This window comes from Sinocyclocheilus anshuiensis, unplaced genomic scaffold, assembly GCF_001515605.1.
Source record: "Sinocyclocheilus anshuiensis isolate Anshui unplaced genomic scaffold, SAMN03320099.WGS_v1.1 scaffold227, whole genome shotgun sequence".
Lineage (NCBI taxonomy): Eukaryota > Metazoa > Chordata > Actinopteri > Cypriniformes > Cyprinidae > Sinocyclocheilus > Sinocyclocheilus anshuiensis.
In genome coordinates, this window is record NW_015549590.1 from 2,048,439 (window position 1) to 2,075,883 (window position 27,445).

Consider the following 27,445-nt stretch of genomic DNA (forward strand, 5'->3'; position numbering starts at 1 on the left):
TATTAATTTCTTTCCCAAACAAACAAAAAAATTATATATATATATATATATATATATATGTATATATATCCTACTGACCCCAAACTTTTCAACAATAGTGTACATGTGTACATTATGTGCTTAGCAAAAAGCTGCTCAGGTGTGTTACCAAGACAGCCACAGAGTGCACTGACTGCCTTAAAGGGAATTTGTAACAAACATAGATATACAGCTATTGTAGCAGCAATGCTGCTTGTCACGTATCCATAAAAGTCCTGAACTCTCACTCTCATCACAGGACGCTCTGTTTCCCAGCCGGCCTGGGGCCAACAGGAGCGTTCCAATGTTCAACGTACAGGCTGGAGTCATTCCTCTGCTCCGGGTGACTCACACAGACACTGAGCTCCCACACACACTGACAGGAACACTCCTGATGTCACAGACCAGCCGTGACATCGCACCTCCTCTGGGACAGGCTGTCGGCTCAGTGCGGAGCTACATCCCGTAAACATCCTCAATACAGAGAGTGGTTGGGAAGTGTGGATGTTGAAAGATTTGCACTCTGAGGGTCAGCGGTCAGCCTGATGAGAAAGTTTGATCTGTGATTATGTGTGAGATCCTACGAGTAGACACAAAGGGACGGATCTGGGATCGATACTTCACCTCAGGCCTAGGTACCAGCCCCTGCCCGACTGCTGCTGTCTATAGATCATGGAGGAGTACGTCACGTAGTAGTTCTCAAACACTGACTCCTTAAACTTGCACTCTGGTGTGAAGTGTTCCTGAAGGGCAAAGGAGGGAGGAGAAAAAAGATGCAAGATGAGGTTTGAAATTTCAAATCCTTTACGTGACACAGTGGATAGTAAGAAGTAATATGGTGATACAAATATACACAAAAGCAGTGTCTAGAGAGTAACTGTAAAATAATTTTATTTCTCAGGTTATTATGCAAAGACAACTATAAGCCATTTTATAGACCGATATCCCTGCAAAAGTATAAAACATAACAACATCAACCAATGGCATGAGTTTTGGGGTGGAACTATCTGTCTGTCCAACCAATGGCAGATGAGGGGGAAGGAGGAAAATCTGTTTGAAAACCATGGTTATTATAATTAACTAAAACTAAAATCAACAAAAAAATGTTTTTAATAAAATAAATATGAACTGAAATAAAATATACAAAGAATATTTTATTTCATGTAGAATTAAAGACATCTTTCACTTGTTTTCATTTAGTTTAACTTATTGTATTGTATTGTAAAATAAATAAAATTGAGATAAAACAAGAAAAAAAACTAAAATTGAGATAAAATCAAGAAAAACTATATAGGCAAATAAAAAAAACTACAAAAACATAACATAAAACATTTATAAAACTCTACATTTAAAATATAAATGGAAAATGTATTTAAAAAAATATTAATAAAACTATACCATTGTGGTATCTCAATGGTATTAAAACAATACTGCAAAAAAAAAAAAACAATCATTATTTTGCAACTCTACTTTAAATTAAGGCGAGACACCCCAGGTGAATAGGGTAAAAAACAACTAATAGATATCACCATACTTACAAATTTGACTGATTACATTAAGAATTAAAAACATTTGTTTGTATTACATGTTTTCTGAAATGTTATGTTTAAATATGCAAATAAGGCATCATCTTATTAAATATTCACTCATTTGCATACATTTCTAGAACAAAAAACTTAACAAGCCAAAAAGCCCAAAATCTCAAAATTGCCAGGTGCTTAAAAAACAGCTTTTGCCTGCAGTGTCTCGCCTTAATCAAAAAACAACTGTTAAATAAAAAACACTTTTGCATTTTTGTCCCTCGGCCATCCTCCTCACATAACTACTTCCCCTTTTATCTGCTTTTCCCCCCTAATAATCCTAACTCTTCTGTTATATGCATCCTCTCATTAGCACTTCCAAAAGCAATCTATGTTGCAGTGTTGCATAAACATGCTAATGGAGTTTGGGGATGGATGGCTCTTCAGCTCGGTCTATGGATCCGGTCCATATTGAATGTGTGCGAGTACACCGTGTGCACTTCATTGAGTCATTATAAACATTCACCTCCCACTAGGCTTGATCCCGTATTGACTATGTGCTTTGTTTGGATATTGCAAACGGTGTAAGAGGGTGAAAAGATCAGAGACAGTGCATGGAGCAACAGCAAATTACGTTATTCTGCATGTCATCTGGCTAACTAATTGCTTTTCAAGAGGTGTCTAGCTCATTCGCCTGCCCAATAAATCATTCGAAATAAATCAATGCCTATGCAAAGCCACAACAACACACCCACTGCTCATGGATCCACACTTCCTGTTTATATACCAGCTAGTCCAGGCATGGTGAACCACGCAAAACTTAACTGGCTGAAACGTAACGTATTTCTTACATCACTCTGAAGAAGTGCTTGTACAATGCTGGTAAAAAATGCATTTTATACTCATAATAATATACATATGGATTTATAATTCTTGATTTTTCAAATCCATGTGCTCGTACCATATCCATCTCTTTAAATGCAGGAGCGAAGTAAATTCAAACAGAAAGTCATTTGAAGAGGTTAGATTAATATCCACGCCGAGCCTTTGGGCTGCTGTTGCAGTAACTGAACGGTTCTGTTAAAATGGATTACAGAACCTCAGGGTCTTGTGGCTTTACTGTTTGAGTGTGGCAAATGATGTGGAAATATTACAGAGAGAGCTGTAAATCAAATGATGTTTTTCATCAGAGCCAAGGGAATAAAGAAACGGTAAATAATCTTTGTGTCGCTCTGCAAACATCACTAGGGGAAAGTGTTCAGTGTTTCAGCTCTGAGAGCTTGATGCACTTAAAAGGAAAATCTACAGCAGGTTTGAGATTTATACAGGAGACAACAGATTAAATAACAGCAAATTGTGTTATTTCATCTCGCTACCTCCATGAATTACATAAGTGTGTTTGCACATAAATATTGTGGCTACAATTTCAATATCTGTGACAATCAAGCATAAGCTAACCAGACATGAGACGCTAAAATCTCTTCCGTCTAAATCGGAGTTTGTTAATCAAGACATTTTAAAAACTGCTTGAGGTCTCCAGCATTGTGCTGAACCGCTCCAGTGAAAGCTCATTGGTCTGAAATCTAGTGCAACATAACTATTAAACATGAAATATCTTCTGTTTGGCTGTGATTGTTCTTAAGCATGATTTGCGAACTTCATGATAAAATTATTCATTTGAAAAATATTCTGAAAAAATTAAAAAGATTTCATAATCATTTTGGAGATTTCAGCCTTATATAGATACTTTTAAAGTAAAATGAAAAAAGTTTGGCGTCAGTAAGTTTTTTTTTATTTTTTTTCTCATGCTCACCAAGGCTGATATTGTGAAATATTATTGCAGTAAATAAATCTGTTTTATTTTAATATATTTAAATATATATTTTATTCCTGTACATGATCCTTCAGAATGTGGATGTGGTGCATACATTTTTTTAATCATCATCAATGTTGAAAATTTGTTGTTTTGATTCCAAATTTTTGTGGAAACCTTGATACATTTTTTCAAGATTCTTATGAGGTTTAATCAAACTTTATATTTGATGAATGTAAAGTTAAAAGGAACAGAATTTATTTTCCCTTTTGATCAATTTAATGAATCTTGCTGAATAGAAGTATTAATTTCTTTCCCAAACAAACAAAAAAATTATATATATATATATATATATATATATGTATATATATCCTACTGACCCCAAACTTTTCAACAATAGTGTACATGTGTACATTATGTGCTTAGCAAAAAGCTGCTCAGGTGTGTTACCAAGACAGCCACAGAGTGCACTGACTGCCTTAAAGGGAATTTGTAACAAACATAGATATACAGCTATTGTAGCAGCAATGCTGCTTGTCACGTATCCATAAAGCCGTGACATCGCACCTCCTCTGGGACAGGCTGTCGGCTCAGCTCTGAGCGACATCCCGTAAACATCCCGAAAACAGAAAGCGGTTGGGAAGTGTGGACGTTAAAAGGATTTGCACTCTTCAGCCTGATGAGAAGGTTTGATTACGTGTGAGATCCTACGAGCAGACACGCAGGGACGGATCTGGGATCGATACTTCACCTGAGATAAACATCATCAAGATGTTAGATGTATCTTTGGTCAGCTATCAGCACTGTGGTAAGGACACTCTGTTGGGTTCAGTCAGGGTGAGAACTTAAAGTAAGGATGCATCTCATCTCATCCATGCTTCCAGTCAGAAGAAACGCTCCCTCACAGACATCCTATATCTCTCAGTTCAAATAAATTACTGTTATATTTTGTGCCTCATATACAGCTGTTCTGTTAATGTCTCAGCTGAAGGTCATAATAATTAGCTACGACCAAATGGAGCACAAAAGCATTATGTAGAGCGGCTCTCAATAATGACTGGATTGCATTCAATCTTATCAGGAATAATTAATCATAATTATCATAATAAACAAAAACAAAAGAGTGAAATGTTGAGAGGATGAGGGCAGGAAACGGGAATGACTAAATGGCACATGCTAACCACCATATCCATAAAACACAAAAACATAATGCCTCTCTAAATGACATTCCCAGCAAAGGTTGGAACAAATAAAGGTTCTAAAATAGTAAATACGGTATATGGCTATGAAATTAAATAAGCAATGTGAGCTTCGACAAATTTCATTTTAAATGTTCAAGTTGGCAGACAAAATACCTTTCAAACCCTACAAAGACAGAACAGTCAAGACTACTGATTATATAGAATTAAAAACAACTCAATTTATTTCAATTTACAGTATGAAAAAGTTTGGTGTCAGTAAGATTATGCCCACTAAGGCTGAGTTTAATTGATCAAAAAGCATGTAAAAACAATATTATTGCGAAATATTACCACAATTTAAAATGTTCTATTTTAATATATTTAAAATGTCATTTATTCCTGTGATCCAAAGCTGAATTTTCAGCAGTCATTATTCCAAGCTTCAGTGTCCCCATGATCTTTCAGAAATCATTTTTTATTTAACCCCTTAACTGTCCCTCACATTTTTGAACGTAGACATGAAAGTGCACGATCCAAACTTAAATTTTTATAATTCATGAACGAAAACATTTTGTAACATGATATTGATGTACCATTTTCATGGTAATGCAATGTTTGATTTTAAAATGGGTTTCAAAGGATGAATTTTGAGATTTTAAGTTTTCAATTGATATATAATTTCTGATGATTTCTAAAGTGTGATAGAGAAAAAGGCAACAAAGACTTTTTTTGACAAAGGTCAGAACACCTGTTACGATGTAGATTTTTGAGGTGCACTCTTGTCATAAATTAATCTATTACTTTTCCTACATCAACAAAATCATTGGTAAAATATCTATTTAGGAGTCTTAGACCTTTCCAACAATATATATAGTTTGTCATGATTAGATTAGGATTTAATTGTAATATAGTGAAGTAAACTTAGGCGTCCCACAGAGGGGACGGGTGACAGTTAAAGGGTTTTAAATCATTTTTATTTTTAATATTTTTGTGGAAACTGTGTTTTTTCCCCAGGATTCTATGATCAACAGTTTTTGAAAGAGTGTTTATTTTAAATAGAAATAGTGTAAAATTATAAATGTCTTTACTATCACTTTTGATCAATTTAATATATATTTGCTGACATTTTTTTTTTTTATAATAATAATAAAAAACTTGCAGACCGCAAACTGAATGCAAGTGTATTTGAATAGCACATTTCATAATTGCTCCAAAGCAGCTTAAAACAAACAAACACACACACACACACACACACACACACACACACACACCAAAAGTCTGTACCAAAGAAAAATAAATAAAATAATTAAAAATGAAGGTAATATTTATAAAAATGAACAAATAAATAATATTCTCATTTCCAATAAAAAAGAAAAAAAGCATCAGACTTTTGTAACTAGTGTCTAATTTCATGTGTTAATAATATCTCTTACTTTCTCCATGTGGAGAAAGAAAAACACTGTTTATAATTATGCTAATGTATGAAAAATGATTTGTGTTCCGAGTGAAACCAATCTTAGGCTCGCATCTGGACTGTGGTTCACTAATTGGTGACCGCTGCTTTAAGGGCTGGTCCTGGAACAATTAACTGACAAAACTGACTTAAAGAGTAATGAATCATATTCATCTATTAATGCTGAAATTCAACAAAATCTTCCTCCTCTGCTTTTTAAGATGAATTAATTATTTCCTATGGTTTGTCACAACCTTGAGACTAAGGCCATTCAGCATCAACAAAGAGGCACAATGCATTACCACAAGTGCATAACAGTATTGATTTAATAACCAAGGTGCAGTTCAATTTCAGAGACAAAGCCTCTATTTTGCCTGCAATTGTGGTATACTAGGTCCAAACATATGTGATGTGGGTGTAAACAACATGCTACAGTACTCTTTCTCTAAATGGACATAAGAACTATTAACATCACTGGCTAAGACAAGAAAGTACCACAATATCATGCACAGTACAAATGTTCTTGTACCTCCGTGCACACAGAGAAGGAGAAGAGCTGTTATATCTCAGAGGCATCACCACATACTGTAACACGGCTTCCAGATGGAGTATGTTAGATGAGAGGTGCACAGTGCAGAAATGGCAAACACATTTTCCTAATTGTCCATGCCATTTTATCACCAACACTGATGAAAATTGCAGCAAGCAGTGGCATCATTTAAAAACGCTGGAGAACAGCTATATACATAGAAACACAGCAGATATTTTTGGGAACCCGCTGCGTCTTGTGGAGAACAGAGGAAGGAGGCAGTTTTATCTAATTACCACACATATACTTGCAGCAGTACTGAGAATGAGGAGTGAAACAAAGAAAAGTCAGATAATGTGCACTCTGATGGGGCGAGATACATTAATCTCTCATTTAGCTCTACAGTATACCCCTGTTTATTTATTGTTGCTTCGGTGGCTTAATAGAATGAATATTCCATCTATCTGTCGCCACATGGGAAAAAAACACTTTCATTTAGTGATACACTGAAAAATTTGGCAACGGAAAATATTCGACCAAAATGGCAAAAATAAATAAATGGAATTTTCAGTAGAAATAGTTTTGGAGGGCCAAAATAATTGACTGAAACAGTTCGAGAGGCAGCTCATTGCTTGAAGAACTCTACTAGGGCCCTATGAAATTAGTTTTTTTTCCTTCCAAATTCCATTTTTTCCATTTTAATTTTTCTGGATTCTTTTTTTTTTTTTTTCCATTTAAATTTTTTAATGGGTAAGTAAAATTGTATTCATCAAAAAGCACATCTAATTAATTGAAATCAGAAACTTACAATATTAAATAGCAATTTATTAAAAGTTTAACAAAAAAATAAATTTTTAAGGCCCTATGAAATATGTTTATTTGTGTCAAATTCTTTTTTTATACCAAATTGTGTTTTTCCATAAATTTTCTGGATTCCATTTTAATGGTTTAATTAACTATTAAAAATCAAAAGCATCTCTAATTAATGTATTTTATAAAATAATTTATTATTATTTTATTTCTTTTTTTCCCCTGAAATACTGTGTTGTGTATTTACATTTTCTGCTAAATAATTGCTAAATATTTTTTCTGGTAAATATTCCTTTAAAACAATGTTTTAATAATAATTTTATTTTTAGTAGCAGTACTATCATTACATTAAGTAATATTTCTGCCACGGTTTCTTCAAGTTAAACCGAACTTTTATTTTGACGAGTTATTGTGAAGACCTTTAGGTTTCTGTTTGTATGTGATATGACGATAGTTTTACTCAAAAGAAACAGTAAAACGTTCATGAAGTGACTCTCAGAGCAGTTCAAGAGATTATGTTCATGTGTTCATATACTCATATATTGAGGCGGCAGAGGCTGAAAACACCGCGAGCGTCACGCGCGCGTCAGTATGTGTGTAGTAAATGAAACTGTGCATCTGCACCATTTATTCACAGAGACATGAAGGATTCACATTTAAATGGTATTTTGCAAGTCGATGTGAAGAGTACTTTTGATGTACCCATCCAAAATTTGACAAATTCCGTGACATTCCACCTAATACTGTAAGTTCTGATTTTATGACTGGATTCCGCAATTCCATCTGTGTTTCCGCATGTAATGTAATTACAAAACCTTATTTTCCGTTTCTGTTTTCAGTGAAACCGAATGAAAACATTGATTTCAGTGTTTTGCTAATAAATTAATTTTGGTGAATTATTAATTTAATTTAAATTCGGTTTAAATTATGTATTTATGTTGTAGGTTATAATAAACTGACCAACAACCCATTAACTGAAGTATCAAATACTCACTTTTCAAAGCCAATTTTTATTTGCATTAGACAAGTATTAATTTTGGCGAGTGACTTGACCTGGGCTCCAGCTGTTTCTCTGTACTGTCCCTAACCACATGACTAATCTACCCTCCTAACAGCTGAGTAAAAGAGAGCAGATATTGAGGTGTTGTAGTGCTTTGTGTTCGAGCTGATTCTATCTCCAAGTGTAATTATATCAGGAGCTGCAGTCATGCTGTTGCCAGCTCACTGATTCGTATCTAATATCTTTTCCTCTGACAGGGGAAATCCCACATTGCCCCTCCCTCCCTCCTCCCAAAGGGCTTCCCCCTCCCAGACAGAAAAGCAGGAGGAGATGTTTGTGTGCGCTAGAAACAGATAGTGTTTTTACTTGGTCTTCATATATGTCTAAGTGCTCTATCTTCTGCCATCCGCTCAGCTCTCTCCCTCCATTTGATATTTTCTTTTCCATCCTATTTTTCCCTTATTGCTTTTCTCTCTCTTGATCCATCTTCCATCAGATCCTCCCTCTGCCTTTCAATATCTTTTTCAAAAACTAACCTTATTTATTTTCGCCTCTCCCACCATCTTCTCCATTTTTCTCTAAGATTCTTCCTTTTTCAGCTACTGTACAGTATACCTCTCCCCATACCCTCTCTCGATCTGTCTCATTACTTTACCCGCTCTCCCTCTTCCAACTCCAATCCCATTTATGGAAAAGAAGTAAATGGGGAAGCTGACAGAATCTATTCCAGTCAGAGGCTGTTCCTTCCTGCTCGGTGCAGTACGGATGCCTGGTAACCAGGTCTCTCCACCTGTACCTCATTCTTCCCTCTGCCTCAACCACCCATCTGAATAATTGAATCATCATTGAAGCTCAAGATGTCTCAAATGAGAGAGTCGTACTGCTAATGGCACGAACTTTACCGAGAAGAATACCACAGGACTACGGTTTTCCTTTTTCAGCTTCTTGTCAAGTTAATGTGAACTGCTGTTCAAAACCTATTTTACTTCTGTAATGTGACATATTTCAAAGTGCAACAGGATACTAAATAAGAAATTAATGTAGGACAGGACTTGATTTTATTTAATCAGCATTTGATTGGACTGCGGGTGTTATATACCATAATGGTGCCAGATTGAATGAGAGTTTTCCATAACAGTGCCTAAAAAGACATTCCCAAAATATATTCCCAATAGCCTGGGAAGCCTACAAGTGTTTTAGAGGAGCATAAAATATTTCACAATAATACATTTCACAATCCACTGCAATATATTTCAATTCTTTAGTTAGTCTATCAAGTCACCAAGACTCAAACACGAGTTGATGGGACATTGAGGGAACAAAGAGGGTACTAGTGACAAACTAAACATCATGAGGAATTTTGTTTTCTAATCATTCTCTGGTATTTGCAATTTGGTAATGTCTAAATAATAACAGATTGTCATAAAACAGTTTAATCAAACATATTTAATAGTTCTCAAAACAAAAGATACAGGATTTATGTCTTAACTGCTTTAAAGAGAAGGCATGGGACATCGACGTGTACTGTATTTGTAGAAAGTGTTCTATAAGTCTGAATTGTCCCCTTGCAGAGTGTCGCTTATGACCACTACAGCAGGCTACCGTGTCTGTGCTCTATCTGTGGACTTCTAATATTGATGTGCCTGTCCCTGCCTGCTCTTAATGACCCAACACTAAACTGATTTTCGACTTCAAATGCGCCCGCAGAGCAGCTCACAGGACAGCCCGCACGTCGCCAGTGTGCACTGACTGCCATCTGATCAACTGTTCATTTGTAATATGTTGTGATTAAACCATTTATATTTGCATGGTTGTTTTAATATTTGATGTGTTCACTGATCAAACAGCAGGTATTACCATTAAACAGCTTAGCATTGAATCAAGTGGTTTGGTTTATTAAATGTAAAGAGAAAGTGTGCAGAGAACAGAACATATGTTTAATTGATTTCCTCTCTCCCACTCACTGTCACGCTGATGGATGAATACATTTGCACGCTAGACATACAGACGCACCCATGCATGCATTCTCTTTCTATATATTCTTTTCTACCTTCTGATCACAAACACACAGATTGCAAAAACACACAATGGGTTTTTTTTAGCATGTTGCATTGCGGTTTCTAGGGTTCTCTGAGCGCTCACTGACAGAATAAAAATTCAGATTCGAGTAATATTCTTGTGCATGAAAACCTGGTTAGAGAGCTCCATATGAGAGAACCTTTGGAAAGAATTTAAACTTTACAACTACATGCAATGGGTCAGCTGAGGTTAAACGTCCTCGCTATGCTTTCAAGTGAAAAAGAATTCATTCATGGACTGCCAGATCTCAAAAGAGGGGGAAAAAAGGTTATTGTGCAAAGTTATTTTCTTTAACGTGAACTGCACTGGTGAGTCAGCATGACTTAATTCTGTACTGCTGATTGACTGTGTTGTAGTAAAAGTGCTGAATTGTAGGATACTGCTTTATGACATGTAATGGTTGATTTGGCTTGTAGTAGACCAAATGAATTGAACATCATTCACTATATTCCATTTGCCATTGGTTTATTTATAATTTGGCCACACATTATATTTGCATGGCCGTGGATAATCAATGTGGCCATTTTCAATGCATTTTAGCTTCACATGTAATAACTATGGATGCTTGTGTGTGTACACATTGTGTTTGTCTACTAACTGATTGGTTCTTTATTTATTGAGGGGCACAGACCACTGGATTATAAAGTTCAATTCACTTTCATGAATCAGACCAAATTTTCCATATTAATGAATAGATTCAAAACAATGATTAAATGATTAATTTTCATTATTGGTCAAAATGGTCATGGAAATCTAATTTGTAATTTTTAAATAAAAAAATATGTGAGATAGGCTAAATAATTCTGTTTTTGAACATTTATTGCTTTATTTGTATATATTTAAATTATTTTTATTCTTAAACTTAAGAAAAATATGTATCTTACATAGTTTTTATTTTACTTCTAGCATGAAAAAATTTGATTTGACTTATAGATGAAGCAAATTACAGAGCAAACCCATAAATTTCAAGACACGTTATGTATCAAATTTTCCCTATACCACAAAAATGTACTGAAACTAAGGTTGTAACGATATACCGGTTTATCACGGTTTGAACGTGCATGGTTATCATACTGTAAGCATTTGCATATCTACGGTTTAAAAAAAAAAAATGAATGAAAAGAATCTCACCCGCGCACATGCAACTTATTTCCGCTCGGCTGCTTCACTCTGCATTCACTTGGCTGATTAACGTTACACGCACGTGCAGCGGAGAAAATGACAGGGACAGAGATGATATCTAATCTCCATCCCCGCCGAAAAAAAACTTAATATCTGCAGTATGGGAATACTTCGGATATTTAAAAAAACGACCGCAGGCTTGTCCTTGAGGACGGATCCAATTTGCAAAAAATGTGGACGCAAAGTGGCTGCAAAAGCAGGCAATACACCCAACATCTTCGCTCATATTCGAGGACACATCCCTCCGTGCAGATAAAGGTATGTCGCATTAATAACAAGTTATAAGTTAAGGCCGTATGATTTCCGTGAAGCAGAGGGAATCCAGAGGTGAAGTCTGTGAGTGCAGTCGTGAACATGGAATTTACAGTATAACGAGGATGTCACGTAAAACGCGCAATCGGATGGATGGATAAATCGAAAGTAGTTATGATATGTGTCTGTGAATATTAAAGCGCAAAGAGACTGCTATATGAATAATCTGCTTGTTTCTGCATGTCTGAGTGGCGCCGTTTTATATACTGCATACTGAAGTATGCATACATAAATGGTGTTTTCAGCGTCTAAAATGCTGATTTGGTGCTCAAGTAACATGTTGAAAACAGTTGTGCTGCTTCACATTTTTGTGGTAACTGTGATGCATTTTTTTCAGTATTCTTTGATGACTAGAATGGCATGTATTTGAAATAGAATAATTTGCAACATCTTAAATGTCTTTTATGTCTTTTAAGCAGTTTAATGTATCTTTGCTAAATAAAATTATTAATTTCTAAAAAAATAAATAAAAAATACTGACCCCAAAACATTTGAATTGTAGTGTACTGTATATATAACTAAGGACAAAATACAGAAAAACACAGACAAGGGGAAATGAAAATCTACAATGAAAACTACAAACAGAAACAGGTGTAAACCCTCCCAACAGAACAAGAGCCGCTTCAAACCTCTCATACGTCACTCACTACAGTACCTACTCTCCGTTGATTGGGGATTTCCCAACATCACTGGTGTGTGATTGGCTGGCTGTGTGGCTCCATAGCAGCAGACATAAAGAGACAGTGAGGGGGATAAAAACCCCAGAAGTGCGCGCACACACACATATTACAAGAACACAGAGAGACTTCAGAATTACAGCACATTAAATGAAGTTCGCAATGCAGGTTCGGGAGGAGCCTAATCAACCAGTCCTGCCAATCATCGTTTCGACCGTATATAAGCAGCAGTCATTGTTCCGTCAAAGCGAATATTCTTCCGGCATCCCTCCACCACCCCTTCTCCTCCTTTAAATCCCTTCTCTTTCATCCACACCGTATCATCATAGGTGGGGGCTTCTTACTCGGAGCTCAAGCCGAGCCTCGGGTTTCGAGCCTCCTTCACGGACAGCAAGCCAAGTTCGTTTTACCATTACCTGGCAGGGCTGAATGGGCAGGCGAATTCGTGAAATCATTAAAAGACCTTATAATACTGTTTAGATTACTGTAATGCCACACACTCGGTATCCTTCACCCATAATCACCAACCACTTATGCCAGCTGAAAGCTCTCCACCACTGTGTAAGCACTGGATTACTTCACAGAGCTACAGTATACTCAATAACATCAGCACATTCTGCTTTCATTCACCCAAAAATCGCCTCATGTCCATATTATTGAACATTTCACAAAATTGTATATTAAATATTGGACAATTACAATGGAATGCAACTGCAGGAAAAGCTTTTAAAATGGAAATGAATACAGGGAGCAAATGGAGGTGAATGTTCAAAGACCTATGTGTATTAACACTCTCCAGGCTAACGGTTACAGCCAGAATAAAATATTAACACCTACAGAAACTTGCTGTGCTGTCACTCAGAGAAGCGTTAAATATAGCCTCCGTCCTTCTGCTGTCGACCAGGATGCCACACGGTGACACAATGTTACTGTTGTTGAGAACAGAGCTTTAATTTAATGAGCACTCCGGCACATATGTTTTCATTACAGATGCTGAAGCACACATCATTAAAGTCACTGAGTGGGAACATAGAACCGCCGTGAGTTACAGTGTGCTTGAGGTCGGGATGTGCAGTAGCTGTATGTGTGTGTGTTTAGATCCCATTGCTTCTCTATCATCCCCAAAGGCTCCTGCTGGATATGTTACAGCTGTATCACACCTAACGTTATGATCAGATTACATGCTTTTGTCAGACTTCATGTGAGAGTCTCTTGTCTTGTTTGTCTTTCTCCCGCCTGCTGTGGGCGAGTTCAGCCCAAAGCGTCCTGAAAACAGCACTACGCAGGACAGATTCGATGGCAACAGGTTTGCAGCATGGATGAGCGAGCTGCTGGAAAAACACTGCTCCTGGACTAGGTATGTACAAAAATATTGATTTTCAAAATTAACTAGTTAGTGTTGTTTGAATGACTAGTCAACTAATTTGGAAAAGGATTTTGTTCTTTTCAGAAAAAAAAGCTATTTTTATGGTAAAATTTAAATTATTTTTAATTTGACATATCCAAAAAAAAAAAGGGATCTAAACACACACACACACACACATACAGCTACTGCACATCCCGACCTCATCATCCAATAATTTACATGTCAAAATTAGTGAGGTTCACATCTTTTTATTATTATTATTTACTTTTTCATTTTCACTATACACTACTGTTTTTTTTAAATAAAATTAATACATTTATTTTGCAAAGATGGATTGAACTGATCAAAAGAAACAGTAAAGACATTTAAAATGTTACAAAATATTTCTGTTTTCAAATCAATTCTTCTGAATCCTGAATTCAGTTCTTTTGAATCCTGAAAAATACACCACAGTTTCCACACAAATATTAAGCAACAAAACTGATTTCATCATTAAAAATAATAAAAAATGTTTCTTAAACAGCTCAGCATATCAGAATGATTTCTGAAGGATCATGTGACACTGAAGACTGGAGAAATGGCTACTGAAAATTCAGCTTTGCATCACAGGAATAAATTACATTTTAAAATATATTCAAATAGAAAACAGGTCATTTAAATTATAATAATATTTCAGGTCATACATTATTTTAAGATCCATTTTTCACTATTAACTAACTATTAACTACGACTTTTGCTTCAATAAACTCCTAATTACTGCTTATTAATAGTTAGTAAGGTAGTTGTTAAGTTTAGGTATTGGGTAGGATTAAGTATGCAGAATATATGCTTTATAAGTACTAATAAACAGCCAATATGCTAGTAATACTCATGCCAATAAGCAACTAGTTAATCATGAGAATTGGTCCCTATACTAAGGTGTTACCATATTTCATAATATTACTATTTTTACTGTGCATAAAGTAAATGCATCCTTGGTGAGCACAAGAGACTTCCTTCAAACACTTAAATAAATTACTGACCTTAAACTTTTTACTGGTACTGTGTGCATCTGTGTAAAATCTAGAGAAAATAGTAAACTTTACTAATATTGTCTAGTTGGTCGATGAAGTCAATTAGTTGATTCATTACAATCTCGAACCAGGCCAGCTTTCTCAGGCAACATCTGCTTCCTGTATTTTTTCCTCAATGATCCTTCTCCAAAGCTTAGTGTCCAATCATTCCAGTTATTCATAATATGGAGGATTTCTGTCAGCCTCGAGATTGAGGTTGAGTGAGAGAGTGTGTTGTTGTTGTTGAGACTGTGTATTCATTTGTGCCCACTCTCTCCTGTCAGACAAGACGAGCTCCAGTAATGCCAACCACATAGTGAAATTCTGACATTTGTCTTGCAGCAGAAGTTTGGTAGGTAGGTTACGCATTATTCATGTCTTCACGCAGTTAATCAATGCTGGGATGTAGGCTGCCTGTTCAGCATATTTTCACAAGTTTCTAAATGTTTCAGTATTTCGATATTAGTCATCTTTACAATGAAAGCCATGTTACTCAATTCATGCCCTGGGAAAACTCATCCTATTTCAGAGAAAGGCTTGACAACTGAACGCATTGATGATTCATAGTATTTTGCATGTACTTTTAAACATTAAGAGCAATTACAAGCAGTCCTCCATATGTATGTTGCTAATTAAGGATGATTACACGTGTGCTTATGAAAGCAGAGAGTCTCATCTATCTTTCACTGAAGCTGAACAAAATGATTGGGACTGGTGTACATTTCCACAACCCACATACTGCCTTGCCTGCATCACCATAGTAACCAAGACGAATGCCAGAGCACCGACATTTCGTCTGGTAGAGGCAGGCGGAAGGTCAGGACTGTGAGGGGGTGAGGAGGGCAAAGTTCGGCCCGACCGCAGCCAGTAAACAAACATCTCTAAGCCATCCACCCTGTAATCACGCCACTTAGCGTGACGGGCTGCGCATAATCTAAACTACGAGAGTAGATCTGAGGTTATGAAAACATCTTGAGATATTAGAATTAGAATTAGAATTAGAATGAGCTTTATTGCCAGGTATGTTTACACATACGAGGAATTTGTTTTCGTGACAGAAGCTTCCACAGTGTAACAGAATGACAGTGACAGAACAAAAAACACAGATAATAAAAAATAGAACAAGTAAATAAGGAATAAAAATATATAAATTGACAGTTGTATGTGCAGGTATATTACAATAGACAGTTTTTGTATGTACAGGTACTGTATATTATGTGCAAATTTGAGGTGTAGACTGAGTATGAGTGTTAGATAAATAAGTGTATGAGTCAATAGTGTGTGTTCCACAGTTATTGTTAAGTGTTCATGAGATGGATGGCCTGAGGGAAGAAACTGTTCCTGTGTCTGGTCGTTCTGGTGCTCAGTGCTCTGTAGCGTCGACCAGATGGCAACAGTTCAAAGAGGGAGTGTGCTGGATGTGAGGGGTCCAGAGTGATTTTGCCAGCCCTTTTGCTCACTCTGGATAAGTACAGTTCTTCATTTCAGACATATTTGTCACAGCTGTAACTTAACTCATTTTCTGACAGCATGCCATATGGAGAGAGGGTGTGAGACTAGCGCACAGTGGATGCTTCATCTGTTTATATGGATAAATCTGTGAAACACCGTGCCGTGCTCTTGGGAGTGACAGTTTTTTCAGCGCAGTAAGGGGTTCGGGAGCAGGAACGTATCTTACAGGCTATGTGACCATTTGATCTTGGGTCACAAGGAGGTCTGTTTATCTGGAGTGTCTGATATCATGATTTGGCAGGAGATGAGAGTTGGGTGCACTGGTGGAGTGAGTGTTAATGACTAGAGCTCAGGTGTTGGTCTGAGAGCAGCAGTTTGTTGTGACTTTCCCCTCTTGATTTAAAACAGCTGTAGGAGTGAAGTATAGTACGCATAAACAAACATCTACATTAGAAAGTTGCAGTTACTTACTGATGTATACAGGTAGCCCTCGCTGTTCATGGCCAGATAGAGTCTGGTCTGAACTCCTTGGATGGCCACCACTCGCAAGCCAACCGGGATGAGGTTGAACATGGCTGTATAGGAAACAAAGAAAAGTCATATATATGATGTTAGGGGAAGTGAAAATAAAGCAAGTCTGGAGCATTTTACATTCCCAAAATGCACCCCATGGTCTGGTTCATTTGAAGTGTTCACATACAAAGCAAATTCTTGCACAACTAATAAAGTGTCATCCAGAGACAGGCATAACGCAAAATATGCAAGCAGCATGAGTCTAAGAATGCAAAGCGCACGCTTACGTTTCTCATCAGCATCATGTCAGCCACGCTGACATTCTGTCCAGTGTCCACTCACATACACTTCATCAACACAGCGCCCGACTCACCAGAATCCGCAACGATTACTAACACTCCAGTACAAACACCCTAGAAATGCTTTAGCAACTCTCTAGAACGCAACCAGCTAGCATCTATCTGACAGTCTTTGTCTATTTGTGTAACAACTGTATGGACTGTAAAAGCTTCAAGTCAACATCAAAGTGTACCTAACTACAAGTAGTTGGGTTTAGGGATGTTCATTCCGGTTAATTTTCCCGACCGTTACTTGTTGAATGAATGAATGAATTAATTAATTAATTTCACACATCGTCAAATTATCACGCACCTGCAGCACTTATGAGAACAGAGAAAAACTAAATAAAATAACAAATAAAAATAATAATAATTAATTAATTTCACACATCGTCAAATTATCACGCACCTGCAGCACTTCTGAGAACAGAGAAAAACTAAATAAAATAACAAATAAAAATAATAAAATAAATAGGCCTACACTAAATATTGTTCAATTAAATAATTAACATTAAGATGACAAAACGAAAACACACTTAAACCTTCTATGCACCTTAAAGAACCGGCAGTCTTTTTTTTTTTCCGTCAGACATAAAAATAAATAGCAGGCCTACCTCAGTGCACAATGTGTCTAGTTTTTATAAACTGACCATTACCGCCCGCTCTCCCGCAATGTGTGTGTTCCGCTTTCACGTGTGTGAAATCGCTCTTGAATGGGCTCGCTGTTCACTTTCACTTTCGATTTCGCGTTCACACGCACTCTGTGTAAAGGAGCACGTCTAATCTTACAAGATCAGATATTTGTCATTGAGTTCAGGATCTGCTGAGCAGCAAATACTCCAGCATGGTCTGTCAGTCATCTATCCTATACTACTCTCAACCCGTGATCAGTCAATACTTAAAAAAATTACCTTTTAAACGGTTTAAACTGATAGTATTAATCGGTCAATTTTTTTTTTTTACTTTCGGTTAACGGTTAAACGGTTAATATGAACATCCCTAGTTGGGTTTTATTCTTCCTCAACCATCTGGCCTTGATTATATCAGTAGAAAGTTGTTTTTAGCTATAAGATTCTGAAACTTTTTTGAATAGTCCATTGCTCTGATAAAATGTCATGTTTAAAAGACATTTTTTAAATATTAAATTTAACATTACAAAGACAGCGTCACTACTGTAAACTATAACTTTTTTTAAATTGAAATAAAGCTGAAATAAAACGACAATGTTGAAATATTGCTTGTCACCTAACTTAAATAAAATAAGTTGTAGTATTAAAAGCTCTAGTATTAAATTAACTAAAATTTAAACTGAAATAAAAAAGCTATATTTATATATTCAAAATAATACATACTATAAAAGTATATAAAAACACTAATGTAACACTGTAAAGTAAGACATTTTAAAATGACTTTTTTAATGGAAATGGTTTTAACACATTTTACTGCATTTTTAACCGTGATCTACTGTATTTCCAACTGTATTATAGTTAAATCCAGTGCACTCTAACCTGACTTATTCTCATCTACATGTGGCAGCATTTCATCTCCCTCCCTGGCACTTGTGCGTTACGTTTTCTCTGAACTGCCGCCTCTTTAACATAGTTCCTCTTTTTCCCTTTCACACGCGCTCTCTTTCTCTCTCTGTCTGTTTCACACTCTTCTCTCCGTCTCTTTCATACATTTTCTCTCTGTTGAGCAGAGTTAGTGAGCTGTGCGGGGCTCTGTCTTCCTGATACCACTGGCTGGGCCAACTCTCCTCACACCTTTGTCCCCCCTGTCACCACGTAAGCCACAAAGCTGACAATCGCTCCCATCCACACAGCCTCTTTCTGCCAGTGGGAAGAGTGAAGCAGCCAGCCAGCCACCCCTGACACTGAGAGTATCTGAGGAACATAAGCTTTGGAAGAAAAAAGCACAAGCTTCTTGAAAGGGGGGAAAAAAAACATATGAGCCATTTCACTGGTTATGTAACTTAGCTTGATTAAAAAAACAAGAAGGAAACAAACTTGTACAGTAAAAGGCTGCTTTCCTTCAAGTCAGAGAGTATGTGTGTGTGTGTTAACAGAGAACAATGCACACTGATCTAGATTAGCACATTTATACTGCCTTCATGTGACAACCATACAAGATATCGAAGTACAATATTTTGTGTTTTAGGAATATATACTCACATCATCTAAAATATTATCCCTCCTTTATCTCCTAAAGGGTTAGTTACCCCAAATATGAAAATTCTGTCATTAACTCACACTCATGCACTTTTTCTTCTAAAGTTATATGACAGTTTTGTGATGAACTGACCATTTTTTCCAAATCTGATCAATTAAAAATGTAAATATTAAGTGATCTATTTATTTATTTTTAAGGGTTAGTTCACCAAAATAAATAAATAAATACATTTTAAAAATCCTCACCCACAAACCTATAAGACTTTTGTTCATCTTCAAAATACAAATGAAAATATATTTTTTAACAAAACCTGATAAATATCTGTCCCTCCACTGAAAGTCCATTCCACCCAAAATTTGACACTTCAAAAAGTTCATAAAGAAATGAATCAAGCTAAATTAGTCCAAGTCTTCTGAAGAGGTATGATCACTTTATAATTTGAACTGAGCTTTTATTCACATAAAACATTGATCAATGCTCATACAATAGAGCACATGAAATATGGTAAATGGGAAAACTCAAACATGCATGCTTGAAGATGAACAAAATTCTTATGGGTTTTGAGCAAAATGGTATGTAACTGATGAGAGAATTTTTATTTTTGGGTGAACTATCCCAATTTTTGTCAATATTTACACACTCTCATCTCATTTCAAATAATCTCGGTGAGCAAATTTGGGTGAACTATCCCTTTAAAGGGGTCATAGGATGCCCATTTTCCACAAGTTGATATGATTCTTTAGGGTCTTAATGAAAAGTCTGTAACATAGTTTGGTTAAAATTTCTCAATAGTAGTGTAAAAAACACCTTTTACCCTGTCAAGATCTTAGCCATTTTAATTCTGATGTTTAATTCTGGATGCCTGGATAAACCACTGTACAGTAAAACTGGGTAAACTTTTATTGCTTGTTTAGAGAAACGTTTCGGCATTTCATTCAGATGTTAGTATTTCAGTTTATTATATCCAGAGATAAATCAGACTGATTAGAATACGACCGTGACTGACTGAAAAACACATCAGCCCACTCTTCAGACGGAAGGCGAGTTAGCAGAGATAAAACCTAATGTTGACAGAGAGAAAGGCCTCCTGCCAAGGCACATTGATTAGGAATTGAATTAAGCTCTAAAACTCTGCACAAAGAAACATAATCCAATAGAGCACCCATACCTGACATTTACTGCCCAGAATGAGCTTTTATCTTGTTCCTCCAAAAGCTCATCACAGTCAGACTTGAGAGATGGAAAGGTCTTTATCTTTAAATGTCTGCTTCTCAACCCCTTGATCTGCCCAATTTATCTAATAAAATTCATGTGATTCTATCATTATCAAATGGCAATGGGACCTTCTCATTCTGGCTGTCATCCTTACATAGTTAGAAATAACCAATTAAAACATAATAATTTATAGATTTTTGAGTGTTTTGCCTAAATCTTCCTGTCAAGCCTACAATCTTTGAGAGTAAGAAGATATTTATCATTTATTTATTTATAGCACCATGGCATGACTTTAGGGCAACAAAAAAAAATATTTGGCTGAGATATGCTATAAACATGTCATATTTATGGGATTTAAGTGAAACAATGCCATAATATTTTAAACTTGCTCAGATTACAATCAGAAGCGCAATGAGCATCAGTTAAGGTAAGAGACGTATATCTAGAGAGTAAAGAGAGCTTTGGAGCAGACCCTCATCCCTATCAAACACACACACACACACCAAGAGGAGAGCCAAGAGAACTGCACTGCCGTCGCTATGGAGACAAGGGCACCAAGCTCCTAACAATTCTATTTTTGTAGCGTGAGAGATAGAAGCTCCCTGTTTTCCCACTTCTCCTCTCCAGCAACAGCTTTTCATTCTCTCCACAAAACAAGGGAGTGTGGGGGAAAAAGCAGGTCAGCTATTATGCAATCTCACCCCTATATAACTCATTTTACCTCAGTCAATCATGCAGGGGAAGAACACAAACAAGAAAATAAACAAGCATGCAGCAAGAGATGGACTGGCCAGCTGCACCGGTGGTGCAGATTCAACTCAAGGGTGAATAAAACACGAATGCTTGAGTCAAACAACCACTATTTAAATTCAAGTAGAGGGTGTTATTTCAATTAGCAAGGCTCTTCATGTTAAACATTGTTTATGTGCAATAGATACAAATTTATGTTAATCTGAATGAGCATGATGGATGAGGGGATTTGGAGACTCGAGTGATCACAGTTCCAAATGACTCCGTTCACCACAAACTCATTTGCTGGATATGAGCGTCATCTTCACCCAATGACTAATTGAATAGAGTCAAGCTAATTTACAGGCCCCAGAACGCCACAGACACTTAGCGTCAGAGAGATATAGCACATATTAAATTAGAGCCCTGCCAACCATCCAGCCAGCTCCATCCTCGCTCATAGACACAGCATTGCTCAAACACTGATTGGGTGATGCCGCACTTGCCTACGGAATAAATAATTCACACTTGCAGGTGCCCGGCAAGATGACTTCAAATGACACAAAATAATCTTTGGTCGTAAGGGACAAAAAAAGTTGTTTTTCAGGCACTATGGACATCTGCCTAAAAATGTTTCTCTTGAACTTAGGCTTTCCAGCTACACTGACTGTGCTCTCTGAAGAATTGTTTTCTGAAAAACAGTGACCGCTCCGGCTACATTTTTCATTTCAGGATAATACAGAACTGAGCCTCTTGACTCTTGTGACCAATACAGGAACTGTAACGGTATTAAAAAGTGAAAAGCACAGCTGAAGCTGTCTGTCTATAAGTGCCAGTATGAGACAGAAATGCAGTCTGAAGGAGCAGTGCAGCTGCCAAGGAAACAATAACAACAGCAGCTGTCACTGAAATATGAGTAGACATACAGTGACCCCGAAAAAGCATTTAGACACTTAAGTTGCACTTAAAAATGTCTGGATGTCATTGCATTAGATGCAACATATCAAACCAAGTGGCATCTGCAAATGATGCAAGACTAGAACTAAATTCACTTTTCTAAGGCATTTTTGCAATTACTTTTTACCAGCTGGTCTTGAGGAGATTTTTAAGGAAAGTATACAGTCAGTTCCCTTCACTGTCATAGTTGAGTAACTATGGACAAGTTCCACTAACGTTTGGCAACCAAATAAATTTTTTAATTAATTCTTTATTCTAAACTGTATATTTATTGCTGAATCATTTGAGGCCTAAAACATGTTTGTGAAGCAAAATTAATCCTATATTTCTTAAAAACGGAACACCACTCAATGTTTTGTCATACAACACAAAAACATTCATACAGCAGTGTCCAAAATGTATCAGTGCTCTGAACTTGTGTCTTGACAGTAGTGGTCAACCGATATATCGCCAAGGCTGATATATCGGCTGATCTTTGGCATTTTTCAAATATTGGCATCGGCCGATAAGTTTTTCTGTTTGGCCGAGGCGTTCATGGCGGGACTTTTATTTTGACGGCACTGAGAACGGCAGCGCCTGAACACACAGTGCTCACATTTTCCCTCCTGTTCGCTGTTGTTGTTAACAATCCTGTCCACGGACAGAAGTCTGTCTAATAATCAGATAGAACTGTTAAACAAAGGAATTAAAATGTATACAAAAAAGTATTATAACGATTGCTTTTATATTGTTAGTAATAGAAAGGCAAACATTATAATACTTTCTCGTTTGCCGTCAGCATTCAGCAAATACGCATTTACATAATTTAAACAAATCTTTGAATGACTAATGAACATCTGATTTCAAAAACCTTGCAAACTTAGTCGAATCCAGCTGTGAGATCTTATGAAGTGTGCATTTGTATCCTTCACGATCGCGTGTTCTCTGCATGACGGTCAGTCCATGCGAATTGAATACGGACAGGAGGAGAGTTCAGCTTCACCGAGACGCGCGATCGACAAACTTTACATTCGTGATTTCAAATTATGCTGCGCTTCATGCTTTTGCCCAATGTCATATTAATGTCATTTTCACTGTGTGCTGTATGTAAAATGAGTGTTACCTTGGCTTTATTTGAAAAAATGTGATTCCCAATACACACAAACTTCCCAGAGTGCCCTGTTGGTTACAGTGTTTACTTCCTTTTTAATTATATTTTTTATTAAATATTTGTTTATTTGTGAAAAATACTCTGTCATTTAAAGTATAAGCATGTTTATTTTACACATTTATTTTTTAATCCATTTTAAAATGATTTCAAATTTCTTAAATATTAAATAAAACTATATTGGCTTTATATCGGCCATCGGCCACACTGCTTTCCAAGATATCGGCTGTCAAAAAAAACAATATCGGTCGACCACTACTTGACAGGTGAATATTTGAGAACATTCTAAGAGGCCAGCTGACTTACTGAAACCACTGTCCTCCTCTTTAGTGCCGTCAATGGTTCCATCTGCTTGGAGCTGCAAATGAAAGCCCTGTCGACTGTACAGCTTTGTTACGATCCCCTTCAGCTGGGGCTCTGCAAAGAGACAGAAGATAGAAAGAGAGAGAATGAGAAAAAGACAGGGTTAAACAGGCATTGCCACAGTGAAAGTGTTAGGGGCTTTAATGCTCCTGGCTTAGCAAGAGCTTTCCATGGTCTACAGATTTGAGCCTGCATTACAAACAAGAGATCAGACCACAGTGACAGAAGAACAGGAACAAAAACAAACAAACAAAAAAAAAAAAATCTACTTGTGGGAATAGTCACCAGAGCCACCACATAGAAAATTGGTGATAGCTGCAATTTGCAAGGAAACTGCAGTCTTCTGGCCATGATAAGAATTCATGCGAATATGTAAATGCAGAGAGCTGTATCACCTTACATGGGTCTGATCTGCATGACTGGAACTAAGAAGCACAACTATACAGGACACAGCTCTCCTGTGCAAAATACCAGATTGCATCAGCAGATCTGTAATTAATAAGGCTTAGAGAGTCGGTGGATCATGCTATTAACACTGATTAACTTTCATATATCATAGGAGATTAAAAAATGTGGATATTAGGTTACATCTTATAATAAAAACTATTTATATATAATTTAAACTATTTAAAATGTAAAACATCCCCTAATATTTCACTCATCCCCTAATATTTCACTCACATGTGCATCTGTAAACAAGATTGTTAGGCATGAGACTGTTTAAAAAAGACAGAATCACTGCTGCAAACAACTGCCACTCTACACACACAAACTTCCACACTTCTGCTTAGGTGTCACATAAGGGTTATGTAAGATGCTGTCTGGGGAGGGAGGCAAGGTAATTGGGACTATGACAAGCTTGTAAGTAAACAGTTGTGCTGAATGTGTGCGTGGGATAGATGGATGGATGTACTTCACAATTAAAGAAAATTTCTACTGATTTCCAAGCAGAATATGATCCGTCTTGCTACTTATGGAGGGAGTTGTAAACTACAGATCGTCCACACAAAGTCTGACCACACACAGATCATCATAATATCAATAATGAATTATGTTACTTAATTATTTGACCTGAAGTCACTTTCCGTAGTTAATAAAACTATAAAAATCATTCAAAACAGGTAACAGCAGATTTTGCTGCAGAATATCTATATGGTCCAGATTGTGAGACTAAATCACCAGACTCATCTAGCTTGCTAGATAGCTGTTGTCCAAAAATGTCCCAAACAATAACCTGCTTAGTTTGCTTTCTATTGTTCCTGTGTCTCTGAAGGGATGAAACACACTAGAGAGCTGACACTGAATCAGTATCAACATCACTGCAGCACAATATCTGCAGAATAACGAAGTTGTATACAATTCTGTCTTTTCCCCCTTACAAATTATTTGGTCAAAATGCCTGAAAAGTTCAGTAAGGTCGTGTATCTGAGTTTGAATGAGATCTCACTCTTAAGTGTGAAAGTACATGCTGGCTGAATTTTGAAAGCAGTAAGTGCCCTGCTTAATAGGAATGGCAGGTACTTTTTGAAAATTACAAATGCAACATTTTAAAATCCATTATTTTTAAAAGTACAGACACAAATGCATTGATAATGATAGAGATGCTGTTACACATATAATAGCCATATTAAGTCAGGATTCAAAAACACAGGTAACATCAGACCTGGTCGTCTCCTCCTGCGCTTTTTGGAGCCGAAAAGCTTGACTCTGGAGAAGACACTGAGTCGACTGGGTTTCTCGCATGTTCCTTTGGTTTTGTTCGGACTGCTCACGCAGCGGCAGGCGTTTGATTTCTCACGCTCCCTCGCCTGCCTCTTCTGCCGAATAAGGGAGCTGGCGATCGCCGCAGCCATGGCCAGTTTGACGGTGCGACACACAAAACTTTCAGGACACAATCCGTTTCCCCACCTCCTCAACGACACGATTTCTTTAGGAAAATCTTCACTGAACAGCTCACATTCAAGTCTTCATTCACAAGTCGTTAATGAGAATGACAGATCGGCGGAAAGGAGTTGTAAACTAATACAGCTTTAACACAAAACGCAATTATGTAGGTGACGGTACGCGCATCTCTCCAACGCTCCTTTTCTTCGGAGATAAAGTCCTCAAACGGCTCTACATTCAATTGGCTGCAGTCTTACCGCATCTGTCTCCAGATAATGTCACTATCTAGCCATTTCGACTAAAAACGGAGAAGATGTTCCTCCAGACACCGAGCACACGTTTCGCAGCATCCCACAAAGCAGTCAGTCACAGCAGCACACAAAACAGAGCCATGTAAGAGAAACACCTGTTAGCGAGCGCACGAGCGCGATTCACTCTTGGGTGTGTGTGTGTGTGTGCGTGTGTGTGTGTGTGAGAGTGAGTGAGCGAGCGAGAGAGAGAGAGATAATTAGTTTTCAGTTAATCTTCGGAATCCCTTTGTATTGTAGATACAGACGACTACAGTTTAAATCGTGGCGGTAGTCAAATTCGGAAAAGGTAAACCACTCAACGTGAAGACAAAACAGTTTGTTCGGTTTATTTGTGGTATCTGACTGCAAGTGCGGAAGGTATCTCTGCGAGTCGGTTCTTTCGAGCAGCTCATTTCAAAGAACCGGTTACAATGATTCAGAAATTCTTTTACGTCATGGCGTAATTGGGTGTTTATCGTTTACTTCTGTTTAAACGAAATGATGTATTAAATAGACATTTAGATTTAGTTAAATGTAAACCTTTCCAGTAGGTTTTATTAGCATAATTTGCAAGAGGAAACATAAATAAATAAATAAATCTAAACTGCTAATTTTCTTTACCCATCAGTTCTTGGTTAAAGGGGTCATATGATGCGATTTCAAGTTTTCTTTTCTCTTTGGAGTGTTACAAGCTCTTGGTGCATTAAGAAGATCTGTAAAGTTGCAAAGACTAAAGTCTCAAATCCAAAGAGATATTCTTTATAAAAGTTAAGAGTCAGCCACGCCTACCTAAAACGGCTCGTTCTAACACGCCACATACGTCACTATGTGTAAATATTAGCATAATTCTGCCCAAATGTGCAAGAAAGAAGGCGTGGTTTCAGGAACAGCAGTCGTGTTGATGCAGCCATGTCAGGGAGATGCTGTGTGATTCAGTGCGAAAGCAAAAGCACTTTATTTGGCCTTCCGGAAGTAGATGCAATTAGGAATCATTGGTTAAGATTTATTTACAACAGAACAGCACAACCCAGATGTTCCAATTTGTGCAACGCTGTGCATCCATTTATGGATGACAGTTTTTTGAACCTAGAAGAGTACAAGGCTGGCTGTGAGTTTTGCGCAGCGCAGAGTAACGCATCCTGTTTGTTTGTGTGCGTGTGTGCGTGTGTGTGTGTGTGTGTGAGAGGGGAACAGGGTCACATCACAGGAGAGTGAACTGCCTGTCAGAAATCATAGCACGTCAGCTGTCTTAACCGCAGCTTGTGTACTGCATCATCACTGTGTCTGTCACGCGACTCTGTTGCCCTTTCGGGCTTGAACTGATGGTAAAACTAACGACATTATTAACTGTCTTGATATTTACTTTGAAAGCTGACGCTCGCGATTATGGTAAGGG

At 37.0% G+C, this 27,445-nt stretch overlaps 1 protein-coding gene across 1 annotated transcript in view; it reads right to left on the reverse strand.

Moving 5' to 3' along the window:
* The window catches only part of LOC107658011 (fibroblast growth factor 13), a 33,050-nt gene extending 6,881 nt beyond the window's left edge, over positions 1-26,169 (reverse strand). Inside the window, exons 1-4 of the mRNA XM_016446387.1 lie at positions 25,539-26,169; positions 23,819-23,929; positions 16,916-17,019; positions 643-761 (exon numbers count right to left, since the gene is read on the reverse strand). Of these exons, the coding sequence (XP_016301873.1) occupies positions 643-761; positions 16,916-17,019; positions 23,819-23,929; positions 25,539-25,728 (524 nt within the window). The 5' untranslated portion in view covers positions 25,729-26,169. The remainder of the gene's footprint in view (positions 1-642; positions 762-16,915; positions 17,020-23,818; positions 23,930-25,538) is intronic.
* Between the last annotated feature and the right edge of the window lie 1,276 nt (positions 26,170-27,445).